The 14,024-nt window shown below is 32.2% G+C and overlaps 1 protein-coding gene across 2 annotated transcripts in view; it reads right to left on the minus strand.

The window, feature by feature from the left end:
• Window positions 1–14,024, minus strand: part of LOC145268355 (uncharacterized) — a 136,248-nt gene that overhangs the window by 40,611 nt on the left and 81,613 nt on the right. For both annotated transcript variants that reach the window (XM_080123879.1, XM_080123878.1), the window contains exon 2: window positions 1,543–2,995. In XM_080123879.1, coding sequence (XP_079980005.1) covers window positions 1,543–2,396 — 854 coding nt within the window. In that variant the 5' untranslated portion in view covers window positions 2,397–2,995. The remainder of the gene's footprint in view (window positions 1–1,542; window positions 2,996–14,024) is intronic.

The raw sequence follows: 14,024 nt of genomic DNA on the forward strand, positions 1-14,024 counted from the left end.
AAGATTTAGGCACAGATAAAGAGTGGGGGAAACTAGTGATAGTGTTTTCTGCTAGACGGGTGTTTCTTGTGAAAGTTTGGCGAGGTGGGGGGACCATAGAATGGAGCTCAACCGAGCACTTGCCATGAAAATAACGATAAAGCAGAAACAAACTCGCAACATCTCTTCTGTGAGAAAGAAGTTGCAGGGAAGAGAAAAGGACATCCCCCCACAAGTTGATTGAGATTGTCGGACTGACTTCCTCATGTTGGTTGTTATCGTCACAACGTTTCGGCCGCTTTGCCCTCAGTCATCAGGTGTTTTGTATCGAACTGGGGAACCGTTTGTTAGGAGTTTCGAACCCAACCCTTTATTATTATTACGGGGGTACCGTGTTCGGACTCCAGCTAGGCTCCGGGACATAGTTGCTGATTCTCTGTTTTGAATGTTACTTTTTCACTGCCTTCGTTCAGGATTGAATTCAGCACCTTTGGGTAATTGTAAACTAGGACTACTCGGCCATATGTCACTAGGACAATTCTTAGTTGGTTTTTGTTAATGTTAAACCTATGTTGTTATTCAAGGTTTTCTCTCTCTATCAGAGGTGTCCAAATTGTATTCAGCTCTATGCTTGGTTTGCTATCCCCCACAAGGCTACGAAGTATATTTTGAACTCTATCAAGGCAGGATAAGTTCTTTCTAGCAGCTCAATTAAGTTTTAAACAAGAACAAATAAAAACAATAAAAAATAAGAATCTTTTTTTTTTTGGCATTAAAAAATAGGCACAATCTTTTGTTATATTGGTTATAATCAGTTAAAATACTTCCTAATTTTCTGCGGAGCACTGCCGGAAGCAGTGGCAAGGCAAATCCCTTCCTCCATTTTTATTGCTTTTCAGTATTTCTAGTGTGATTTATCAAAATAAAATATAAGAAAAGGAAACTATTGAAAACTATACAATAAAATTAACAAAATTATACAGATAAAAATAACACGATTACTTTTTATTTGCACTTGCACAAAATTAAACAAATAAAAGTTTTTAATTTATTTGAAATTTTATAAGAAATATGTTTATGAAATTATAAAAATAATTTTCTTCCTTTTTTTTATTTTAAAAATAAAAGTCTATTTTAATTCATATACTAAATATATGCTTATCAAAGTGTAAAAATAAAATCATTGAAATCAAAATTATTGAAATGAAAGTAACAAAATTTCAAACATTATAAAAAAAAATGTATCCAATAACTGATTTACCATGTCACCACTTCCGGTAGCGCTCTGCAGAAAATTAGGAAGTACTTTAGATGACTATAACCCACTTTTTTTAGATTCCAATACTCTATAAAGTTCCGATTTTTCTGATTCACGATTCTGATTCCGATTAATCGTCCCAACACTATACTATAAACTATCCGGTTCAAAACATTTTTCACGGAGTGTATAACAAATTCAAAAGTTCACAAGCATTAAAAGACACCGTTAAGAAGAAGCTTTTAACACGTGGCGATATAATAACATTTTTTTTAATTGCAAAGTATATCAAATGGTACACTTACCGTCCCGACTTGGTGATGACCATCTCTGTGCCGAGGGCATGGAACTGCTCCCACAGCTCTTTGGACTCGAGGGTCACAGTGGGGTCGTCTCGTACTTCGCCCTCGACTACACCAGGGTCACAATTGACTCCGAGACCGACTCCGGTCAAGCCGACCCCAACTCCACGTAATGAGCGCATACTTTGATGTGTGAGGAATGGTGGAGGGGGTGGATGATGAGGATGTGCTCGATGATGGTGGGAGTGGTGGGCATGGGCCTTAGTAAGGGCAAGGGTGGCTGCAGCAGCTGCAGCGGCTGGATGTTGGAGGGCAAGAGGTAAGTATGGATGCGGAGGATGTGCGTGAGCCAATGGATGGTGTGGATGAGGGTGATGCGGAGGGGGTGGCGGAGGGGGTGGTGGAGGTATACCTCCATTGTTATTACTGTTAGACACGTTACTTCCATTTCTTTCACCGGATCCTCCGCTCCCGTTACTACCGCCACTGCTTCCCGTGGCGGAGGAGCCTCCTGACGTACTGCTGGATCCTCCGCCGCCGCCGCCAATATGAAAGCTGAGTGGTGACAACGCTGCTGCCATGCTGGAATAGTCTGGCTGTGGGACGCTGACAACGACCGCACCACCGCTACCCCCGCTTCCCCCGCTGCCGCCTCCGCCGCCTCCACCGGGGGTGCGATGGAGGAAAGGTGGAGGAGAGGGTGTCGTTGTCGGGGAAGAAGGAGTGGGTACCGGTGGTGAGCTGTGGGCGTGCGGGTGGTGGTGTGAAGCTGTATAGGCAGCCATGTTTGCAGCCATGTTGGCGGCCATGTTTGCCGCTGCGGCGGCGTCAAAAGAGGCTGTACCTTGGTAAATCATTTGTGTATAGCTTTTTAATGAATGTATGACTATAAAATGAACACAAGTATAGTAAAGTGTTTATAATTGTCTGTATATCTATATATGTATATACGTGTATTTATGTATGAATAGTATAGTAATCTATATATATATATATATATATATATGTTTTCTTGCATATATAGATATATATATATGCACTGTATGTATTTGCGTATCAGAAAATCTTGTAAAACGTCACACATATAAATATCTAGGTGAAAAAGTCATGTCTTTTGCATTTTAGCAACTTTATAAACATCAATTTAAGTATCTGCATATTCAAATATACATTTCTCTATGCATATATTATATAGATAAATAAGAACATATACGCAGTATTCAGTCGTGAATAGAGTTTCCGGTGGTGCCTATTTCATATGTGGTTTCAACTAAAGATGTATACATAACCTGCATCCTTTTAAAAATAGAGTACGTATGTATATATATCTACGGTTTTCAGTGTGTATATATTTATACATGTGTATAATTACTGATGTAGGTGTATACACTTGGTAAATGACACTCTTGGCAGTTTGGCTTCGGCGTTTCCCGTAATTTTCTAGTATTTCTTGTATCTGAAAAGAGAAATGAAAAAGAAATTAGGTATGTGTATATAGTTCTTTATAATTTACATTTAATAAGAATAATAATCTAAAGAAAGATAATAGAAAACGAAATATGACCTGGTTTAACCCACCTCATAACGAAAATGTAAATTAAAAAAACTAGCAATAATTATTTAGGTTAATTGAGAGATATTTTCCTAAAAAAATACTATAACTAATTAACCGTTGTTGAAGTTTTTAGACGAGGCTTGATTATTTGTATTATTTGGATTCTTTAGACTACTGTTCCTATCTTGTTCTTATTTTCAAAACGTTTCGCTCGATGTAACCGTCCGCAAAGACCCGTGGTGTAGTGAATAGAGTACTTGGTAAAATTCAGTTGAAAAAATTCAACCCATGAAGTTTAATCCTCAGTGCAGACGACACTCAAAATACAATTGCTACACTCAAAATACAACTTAGGACTTCTATCCAGTGATGGCTGACGGAACGAGAACATGATACCCTCGAGGATTACATGAGGGGTTCCGCTTGAAATTCTGTGCAGATTCCCGAGTTCGGTAGAAAGATTTCCGAGTTCGGTAGAAAGATTTCCGAGTTCGGTAGAAAGATTTCCGAGTTCGATAGAAAGATTTCCGAGTTCGATAGAAAGATTTCCGAGTTCGATAGAAAGATTTCCGAGTTCGATAGAAAGATTTCCGAGTTCGATAGAAAGATTCCCGAATTCGATTGAAAGATTTCTGAGTTCTACAGAAAGACTCACAAGTTTCACAAGATACACAAAAAGAAAGTCGAAAGTTACATTGACCGAAATGTTGTGCAAATAATACTCCAAATGAGAACAGTAGTTTCAAGAATTAAAATAATACGAATAAATTAACCAATTATTATAAAATTTGGAACACAGTTGTCGGGCATAACGATGTTAATTGTATTTAGATTTATTCTTTTTTACACAAAAGAAAGGCGAAAGAAAGTGGACTCCTTAGTAAAAATTTAGGTAGATTCGAATTTTTGGTACTCATGTGTTTTTGGACCCAGATTTCCGTGACGTTGACTCGGGCTTGACTGGAATTTTGCGAAATAAAAGACGCCGTGAAACATAACTAACAACATTTATTACACATTTTTCCTAGTTAACATTTATCAGCGCTCGGATTTTTTCACATTTGATCAGCGCTCGGATTTTTTCGGCGGTTTTCGTCAGATCCCAGTTGAGCCCGAGGCAACGTCCCAGAAATCCATGCCAAGAGATGCACGATTACCGAATATTTTAATGCTAACAATAAGTAGTTAATAAATATTTACCAAATTTCATTTTCATTTTAGGTATTTTAAAGAGTTAAAAGAGTGTGACATAGACTCAACTACACATTTGAAAATAAAAATATTTCAGATTTTCATTGAAGTCCATTGTAATAAGACAGTAATTAAGCAAGATTCTCTTATTTTCAAATTCTTCGTAAAACATATTAAATATTAATATTAACCATTTTCTAGGATGATAAGCGTGTAATGAATTATAACTGGCTGACGGAAACATGCTCATAAATGTGTTGCGACATAGTAATGCTTATGTAACATCTATAAAATATATATACTGCCTTACTTCTGCTCTACCTCTGGAAAATATTAACCTGGAATAAATATATATATATATATATATATATATATATATATATATATATATATATATATATATATATATATATATATATATATATATATATAGAGAGAGAGAGAGAGAGAGAGAGAGAGAGAGAGAGAGAGAGAGATGTTGTTTGCTTTTGTTTTTGCGATACGTTTTGAATAAATTCAATTATTTACGAATATGCATTTTTACCTAAATGCGGGTTGGGAATAATTTTCCCTTTAACCAATTTGGTACCCCGACATGGGGAGAAGCATATATATTATTTTTAAAATATAATTATCCACTGACACGTGTTTCGTCGTCTATGACTCATCAGAGTGGCTGAATCTAGCGAGATTCGAAATCGGGACCCAAAGATATATATATTGTTTACAGAAAGTTTCAGATGATATAAGTCATTGGTACCGTCGGTTTCAAACCCGATAATTAGGGACCGTTTTAGATACCCATATCAAGCTCTCTTCAGCCAATACTCATCTCCTTCTTTATACTCATGCAAAAATACGCTCTTATTTTCGGATTTTCCTTACAATAGAGCACTCTGCTGGATTTCTTTAACAAAAGAACTATATATATATATATATATATATATATATATATATATATATATATATATATATATGGGGTGTATTAGTGTTGGGACGATTAATCGGAATCGGGAATCGAAAAAATCGGAAGATTTGGGGGTATCGGAATCGGAGAAATTGATGCCTATTTTCCGATGCCAAAACGATTCTTTTGTCTTTTTTTTATTCGATTTTGTTTAGACCAAAATCTTCCATTGATGGTAATGATAATAAAATAATAAATATTTATTGATTTTAAATTACCAATAAAGCTAAAACCGATAGATCAACATCGTTTAGGAAAATATCTGCATATTTAACGAAAATCAGGGGATAAAACAACCTTATAGTTAAATAATTAGAGATTTATAAAGAACCGGAATCGGGAATTTAGCGCAGAGTTAGTAATTGTATCGGAATCGTCCCATCACTAATACACACACACACACACACACACATATATATACGTGGTTTTTGTTTTTGATTTTTTTAAACGATATAGAGCTTAACGGCTCCACCTTGGAGATCCGGTGTTTTCTTAGAAAGTCGCCCATTTTTTATTCGGACGTAATTTTTATTTATTTATTTATTTATTATTTTTTAAAAACAGAAATCTACGTACACGCGTGTTTCGGAGACCTACCCCTCTTCAGCGTAGCTTCACTGTTGTTAGGATTCGAACCCCGGAACTTATGTATTTTAGTCCAGTGTCTTAATCCAGCACGCTATGATGCCATAGACAATTTCCTGTTTAGTTTTTATCGTTTATCTATTTACGTAGTTTTTCTTGTTGATTTTTTAAACGATATTAATTAGCAGATTCCATCTGAAACGTTCACTCGTACCTTTCCACCCTGTCACACTAATTTAGCTTAAGGCTATTAGCTTTATTGCCAACATAAAACAACGATAATCTCCCATTCTAGTTAGTCCGCAAATGCAAATTAATTTCCAATAAGCTATTGTTGTTTTTAACTGCTTATATAAACTTTTTATACCTATATTCTCGCAACCTCTTCAATCACCGGAGTTCACTCGTTGTTTTAATGATGTAAAGTTTATTTTATTCTTGCAGTTTATAGAAATTCATTTTTTAGTATGTATATATATATATATATATATATATATATATAGATAGATAGATAGATAGATAGATAGATAGAGAGAGAGAGAGAGAGAGAGAGAGAGAGAGAGAGCAATCAACATAATGATTTTAAAAAATGAAAATAAAGGTTAGCTAACCCGGTTTCGTTCCTCGCTCAACAGTGGAAAATACGATTTTAAAAAAAGTCATGAATATGGCAGGGGGGGGCGAAAAATAAACGGAGGCGGGGGAAATTACATACGACTACATTAAGTCCTAAAATATTTTCTTTTTGCTTGCAAAGAGAAGGTGTCAAAGACTTAATAAAAATAATCTCTAGAATGTTTAAATGAAAGGGCGAGTGCAACTTACTCAAGATCGTAAACATGTCAACACTGAAATTCGTGGCACACGCATGGTTATTTATAAGGTAGTCGCAAGTCGCAGAACTATACATATTATTCAGAACATCCGAGGGTGAAAAATTTGCATAACGAATTTTTTATGGTACATGTTGTTTCAAACGGAAATCTAATCTTTGCGATGTTGGCCCAACTTAGTGCGCACTGCAACTACATTTAAATAAATAAATAATAGAATTATTATGGTGGGAGGGGGAGAAAATCTTTACGATTAGACAGCAATATAGGCCTGGTTGAAAAAACAACACGTGGATTCGATGCAAAATAACACTGTTGCACAAAGAAATTTGCTTAGCAAATCGGTCACTGATGCGACCTAGCCAAAGTAGACGTAGGTAAACAGGGCATCTATTAACTATGATTTCTTTAGGCTTATGGAAATTGGAAACTTTCTTATTAATAGTAGTTTCAACAATATCTTTTTGAAACTACTATTAATAAGAAAGTGTTCATATATATATATATATATATATATATATATATATATATATATATGATGAGAATAATGGAAATAGTATTTCGACAAAGTAGAGAAATAAAAAGGAGCAGACCGGGTTATGTGTTCATCAACGTTTCGTCTTTATTTCGAGGAAGTCTCGAAATAAAGACGAAAGTTAAACAATAGAATGCATTACTTTTTGAACGACCTTAGTGTATAAACCTATATAAGTACCTGATGTTTTTCTAGAAAGAATTCTAACTAGAAAGATACCGGGGAAACGGATGCCAAAACTAATGACCTGACTCATACGAAACGGGTAAATGATGCCCAGAACATCATATCAAAAGGTCTTGCGTACGACATGGAAAGAAACCGGAATCTTTAGAAGATCTCCATAATTCCAATAATTATAAGAGCAACAGGACATATGGAAAAGAATGTGAAAAATTAACAGGCAAATATACTCAGTGAACCAAGTGCAAGAAAGTACAAACAATTGCACTTAACGCCACGGTTAGAATCTTTAAAAGATCTCTCGATTGGAATGTACGAGACAGCAGGTGACTGCCATCCGGTAGGATGTTCCATCCTCAACTTGAACAAAATGATAAAAAAAATACATTATGATTTTTTTTTCAGAATACCAATTGTCAAGATTTTATTATCTTGGCAAGAGATTATAAATGAAGGTTTACATTTTACAGACTTATTTTATTGTATTTGTTAGTTATTAAACCACCCATGCTCTTTGATACCAGTGTTGTACATTATCTGTACTCCTATAATTAATTCCCTATTATTTTTTTTTCGTTTTTTTTTATGGGATGATCATCTTAAGTTAACTATTACGTGTAATTATATTCGTGCAGATATTCTACATGATTTATACTTTTGTAATATTTGCGTAAAAAGGTTATAGTAAACACAAAACTCTTTCAATATATATTATGGCTTTTATATATTTGATTTTAAAAAAATTGTATACCAAACTCCTCTATAAGTTTTTGGTCTACAGACATTAAACTTAATATATAGGGTATTAGAACCCATGTAAAACATTATATTTTTGTTTTATCCGGGGAAAATCGGTGCAAAAGTGTGAAAATTAAAAAAAAAACTGGAACGACAGCATTACGAATATGCATGCGTAACGTAATAGCTATTGGTTAATGTTTTAACTTTTAGTTTTGCAGCAAACATATCTTCATAGCTCAGGCATTTACGTAAAAGAAAAAAATAAATCGTAGCTAAACGTTTTGTTTTCGATTCTTAGTAGTTTTTTTTAACTTTTTAAATCATCACTATATATTAGGTCCGATATAATATAATAATAAATACGAAATTTGCATTATTATAAGAGAGAAAGAAAATTAAAACTGTAAACTGAACTTTACAATAAAAATTTATTGTTCGACTGAATACCCCAAAAACAATTTAACAAAGTCCTTATTCCGCGGAGTTTCAAAGAATGCTATTCTTGCATCAGAAGAATCGGCAAATATATGTCCTCTGATGAGAAGAATAAAAAGAATAGCATTCTTTGAAATCCGCGAAATAAGGACTTTGTAAATTGTTTTTTTGGAGTATTCAGTCGAACAATAAATTTTGATTGTAAAGTTCAACACATATACTTATAAACTTATAGTTATAATTTTCTTTCCCTTAATATATATATATATATATATATATATATATATATATATATAGTCCTGATCAAAATCATAAAACCACTTAAGAAAGTAAGCATTTACGCATATTATTATCGAAATTTTAATCAAACAAATGGTTGAAACCATTGCCAAAAGGGAAAATATGATGGAAAAAAATGAAATCTGCTTCATTCGAAACCTTAACCCTGATCTAATAATTATTTTTTTAAAAAAACAAACATTTTCACCTGGTCAAAATGATAAGACCACTGATAATTTATCTAACAAAAGGCAATTATAAATTACTAAAAAGGGTCTCAGTATTTAGTATAGCCTCCATTATTACGAATTCAAAAATTCTCTTCGCCATGCTTGCGACTAAGTTTTTTGATCAGTTGCGAAGGAATTTTAACCCATGTACTGAAAACTGAATCAGAAAGTTCCTTTATCGAATCATACTGGATTCCATCCTTGAACACTTCTTTTGTCATCCATCCCCAAAGATTTTCAATGGTATTGAGGTCCGAGAACATGCTGGATGATCTAACAATTCTATATTATTTGAAGAAAAGTATTCTCGTGCTTGTCGAGAAGTGTGTATCGCAGCGTTGTGTTGCTGGAAAATCCAATTTCTTCCACACAGACGTGAACCTTCAGTCCTGATAGAAGCATTTTCAAGCATTGAAATTATTTCAATGATGTTTGCCGGCCTTTCACTACTTGTAGCTTTAGGGTCCCAGCTGATGAGAAAGCACTCCAGATCATTAAAGACCCTCATCCACTATGCCGAGTTGAAAAAATCTCTTTGGGAAAATTTTTATCATGCCAATAGTGTTGAAATCCATCTGGACCATCTAGATTAAACTTTTTCTCATCGGAGAAAATTACATTTTCCTACTTCTCTTCATCCCAAGTCTGGTATTTGGCGGCATATTTAAGTCGGTTAGTTTTGTGCTGTTCAAGAAGACGTGGTTTCTGCAGTCACTTTAAATGATTGAAACCCTTCATTTTCAGATGCCTTCTGATGGTTTTAGGACTACATTCTGCTGCTGTTTGGCTTTTCAATCGACTTGAGCTCATACTGGAGTTTTTTTGTAAAACTTCTGCCACGACGATCCAGTTATGGGCTTATTTTTATAATTATTTTATTTTATTTTTTTTTGGGGGGGGTCCACCTGGACTCTTTTTGTGTCCATATTGATCTGGATTTCTTAAAAAATTTGTGATGACTGTTTTGCTACGATTCACCCCGTTTGCAATGGATCTATGGGAGAGTCCACCCCTATTAAGCTCAAAGATCCTTCCTCTCTCAAACTCTGATAATGGTTTCCCTTTTGCCATTTATAATTTAGTAAGATGTTTTTATCCACTAACAAGTTGCTTTTAGTAACATAGAAAGCTTTTCGTATTCATTTTTTCAAAACTAGCCGATTTTATTAAAGTGGTCTTATCATTTTGACCAGTGAAAACAAAGCAAAATTTATCAAGATAAAAAACATCAACAGAGGAGCAGAAAAACAACTTTTTAGGCTATGGCATTTCGGAGCTAAATGCTTCTCATCAGCAGAAGAGGAGGAACATATATATATGCATATAGATGCATATATCAATATCTATATTTATCCATTTATTCATAATCTATATATATATATATATATATATATATATATATATATATATATATATATATATATATATACTTTAATAACACTAAATATATGTACAAATGTACCCTCGTTCTAGGCATGAATTATTTTAATGAAATTCCGTTTAACTTCTTCTAATTACCCCACATTTATTATGAATTGAACAAGTAACTCTCTCTCTCTCTCTCTCTCTCTCTCTCTCTCTCTCTCTCTCCTTGTCTGTCTCTTTCACAGTTTTTTAATACACGCTCTGTATGTAGATTCACCTGTGTAAAAACTCCTAGTGAGTTGTTTATGATGATGTTGACGGATATTTAACTATTTATTCATTTTTGATTAAAAAAAAAACGAAGATAACAATCGTTTAATCTTTTTGAGTCATTGATCTCGAAATATTTTAAATGTCAGTCATAAATAATAAATACATACATATGTGTGCGTATGTGTATGTTTCTGCGTGTTTGTGTGCATCTATGTGCGTATGTGTGTGTATGTGTGTGAGTGTGTGTGTGTGTTTAGCGAGATAAGATAGTGGCTCGACAGAGACTAAGAACTATCTATCTATCTAGCTAGCTAGATAGCTATCTAGCTAGCTAGATAGATAGATAGCTATCTAGCTAGCTAGCTAGATAGATGGATAGATAGATAGATAGATAGATAGATAGATAGATAGATAGATAGATAGATAGATATTATTGACTGCCAAATTTTAAATGATGAATAAACACCCGAGTGAAAATGATATATATGTCAAATAGAAATATATTTGATGGATGGACGTGTATTCATTCATGCGTTCAACTTAACACGCCAGCAAACTTATAACACTCTGTCGTGTACATATGTGCATATGTGAAACTACACATACACTCATGCGTGTGTATATATATGTATATATATATATATATACGTATATATATATATATATATATATATATATATATATATATATATAGGTTGGGTGTGAGAGAGAGGAAACGAGTGGCAATTGTTTAAAGCAAAATATACATGTACATTTGTAATGATTATCGTTCTATCAGGTGTGAAATAATACGAAATCAAGTAACAGCTGAAGACTCTCTATGTCGATATCTCTTTTCGAGCAACATATATTTATTGATATATACATATATATATATATCAATAAATATATATAAATATATATATATATATATATATATATAGTAAGATTCACCATTTATAATTAAAATTAAAATTCGGTTTCATAAGGAGGAACACGTCAAAATCAATAAATTGTACGATCGTTTCGGAAACGATGTTTTTATTGAGGTAGACATTAAGTCATGGACAATAATTTTAATATATAGTTTTCTGAAACAAAGTCTCCTCATCAGCAAAAAATGTTGGGTGTTTTTTTTTAAAGACACCAAAATAAACCTAGAATTTTTTAAGTAAGGCAGATTTATCTGGAAAATATTTAAATATAAAGGAAAATATTTACTTTTTTGATGTTGATGAACAAGGTAAGATAAAATTGAGAATAAAAATTAGAATAAAATCATTGGGTTTAAATGTAAGGTTAAAATAAGATTTTTTAAGACAATTTAACAAAGATATATGTGTGTGTGTGTCTGTGTGTGTATGCGTGTGTATAAAAGAATTTAACTATCTACATATGTGTTTAAATACATAAATATACATACACACACACATATATATGATTATATATATATATATATATATATATATATATATATATATATATATATATAATTTAAAGGAGATTAGAATAATAGTCTAAAGAGCTAAGTGTATTTTAATGTAACAGTGAAATTACTAGTTTAATTAAAATACAGGAAATGCTCGTTGTAATTTAGATATATAATAAGCTCGATAGTTAAATGTCCTAGGTTTATTTATGGTGTCTTTTAAATTCAATAAAAATCCTCCTAAATTTGCTGATGATGAGACCGTGCTTACCAAAAAAACTATATATAATTGTTCTACATAACTTCACGTATACCACAAATAAAAAGCACGGATTTCCGAAACGATCGTACAGATAATTGACTTTGTTGTTGTTCCTTCTTATGAAACTGATTTTTAATTTAATTAAAATTTGATTTTTAAATTTAAAAAAAAAATTTTTTTAATTTTTAAATTAAAAATCACTTTACTTAATATATATATATATATATATATATATATATATATATATATATATATATATATATATAAAGAGAGGGAAACAGAGAGAGAAAGAAAGAGAAAGAAGGTTTTTTACCTTATCCGTGGATTATATATATATATATATATATATATATATATATATATATATATATATATATATATATATGATTTATATTTATATATAAGGAGTCCTTACAATGTTTATATATTTTTGTTTATATAGGAGCATTACACACATATTGAACATGTTTGAAAAAATATATATATATATATACACACATATATATTTATTTTTATTTACATACACATACACATACATGAACACACACATATATATTATTATCATTGTTTTTAATATTATTATTATTAATATTATTAATATTATTATTAATAATATTATTATTATTATTATTATTATTACAAAATTTATTTTTAACAAATTAGAATTCATGACATTGTCCTGTTAATAAAACCAAGCTCCATTATTGAACAGGTTATGCTTCGCAGAGCGTTTATATTATAAGTCGATAATAAATAATACACGCACACCTACGGACACACACGCATTTATATGTGTGTGTGTGTGTGTGTGTGTGTGTGTGTGTGTGTGTGTGTGTGTGTGTGTGTGTGTGTGTGTGTGTGTGTGTGTGTGTGTGTGTGTGTGTGTGTGCGCATGTATGTGTGTGCGCATGTATGTGTGTGTGTTTATGTATATGTATTGGGAAACAAAAGCAATTGTCTTACAATGCAAGTTGGAGAAAATGTAAATCATGCTTTGACAAAAATATAAAACATAAACTTCAAAAGTCAAATTATTAAATAAAAACAAGAATTTGTAGCAAACTGCAGACACCTAAACAAATATTACTCAAGTTTAAATTAAGGAATAAAAAATATAGAATAATTAACAAAAATAATTAACAAAAAAAAAGGACTCTAAAGTTTTTATATTCTTATAAAAACGTGAAACACATTCTTCGGTGTTTAGCTTAGACTATAGGGTAGTATCTGTTCTGATGCTACACTTATTCTAGTCTGTCCTGCTTCAATAAAGGGAAAATCATTCCAGATGTAGGTTGGTTGCATTCCAATGACCATGAGACAGAATCAGTCCACAAATATAATTTTTTTTTTATTTTTTATGTTGACCAATGACTATATTTTTTTCATTCTGCAAACAGAAAAAAATAGCTTCACCAGGTTTGGATATTATAAGGCATGTATTCCTAAAAATAAATATTTTATAGATAAACTCAGGTCATATGCTTGTGTCTACGTGTGGTCTGTGTGCCTGCTTCTGTGGTCATATGCGTATGTGTTCATTTGTAATATAATTAGTAGTTGTATCCAAGTTACAACTCATATATATTTCTTATTCGACAGATTTTGACAACAACTACAATAATAATAATAATAATAATAAT

This window comes from Euprymna scolopes, chromosome 43 (genome assembly GCF_053919585.1).
Source record: "Euprymna scolopes isolate OS-2025 chromosome 43, ASM5391958v1, whole genome shotgun sequence".
In the NCBI taxonomy this organism is placed as follows: Eukaryota; Metazoa; Mollusca; class Cephalopoda; order Sepiida; family Sepiolidae; genus Euprymna; species Euprymna scolopes.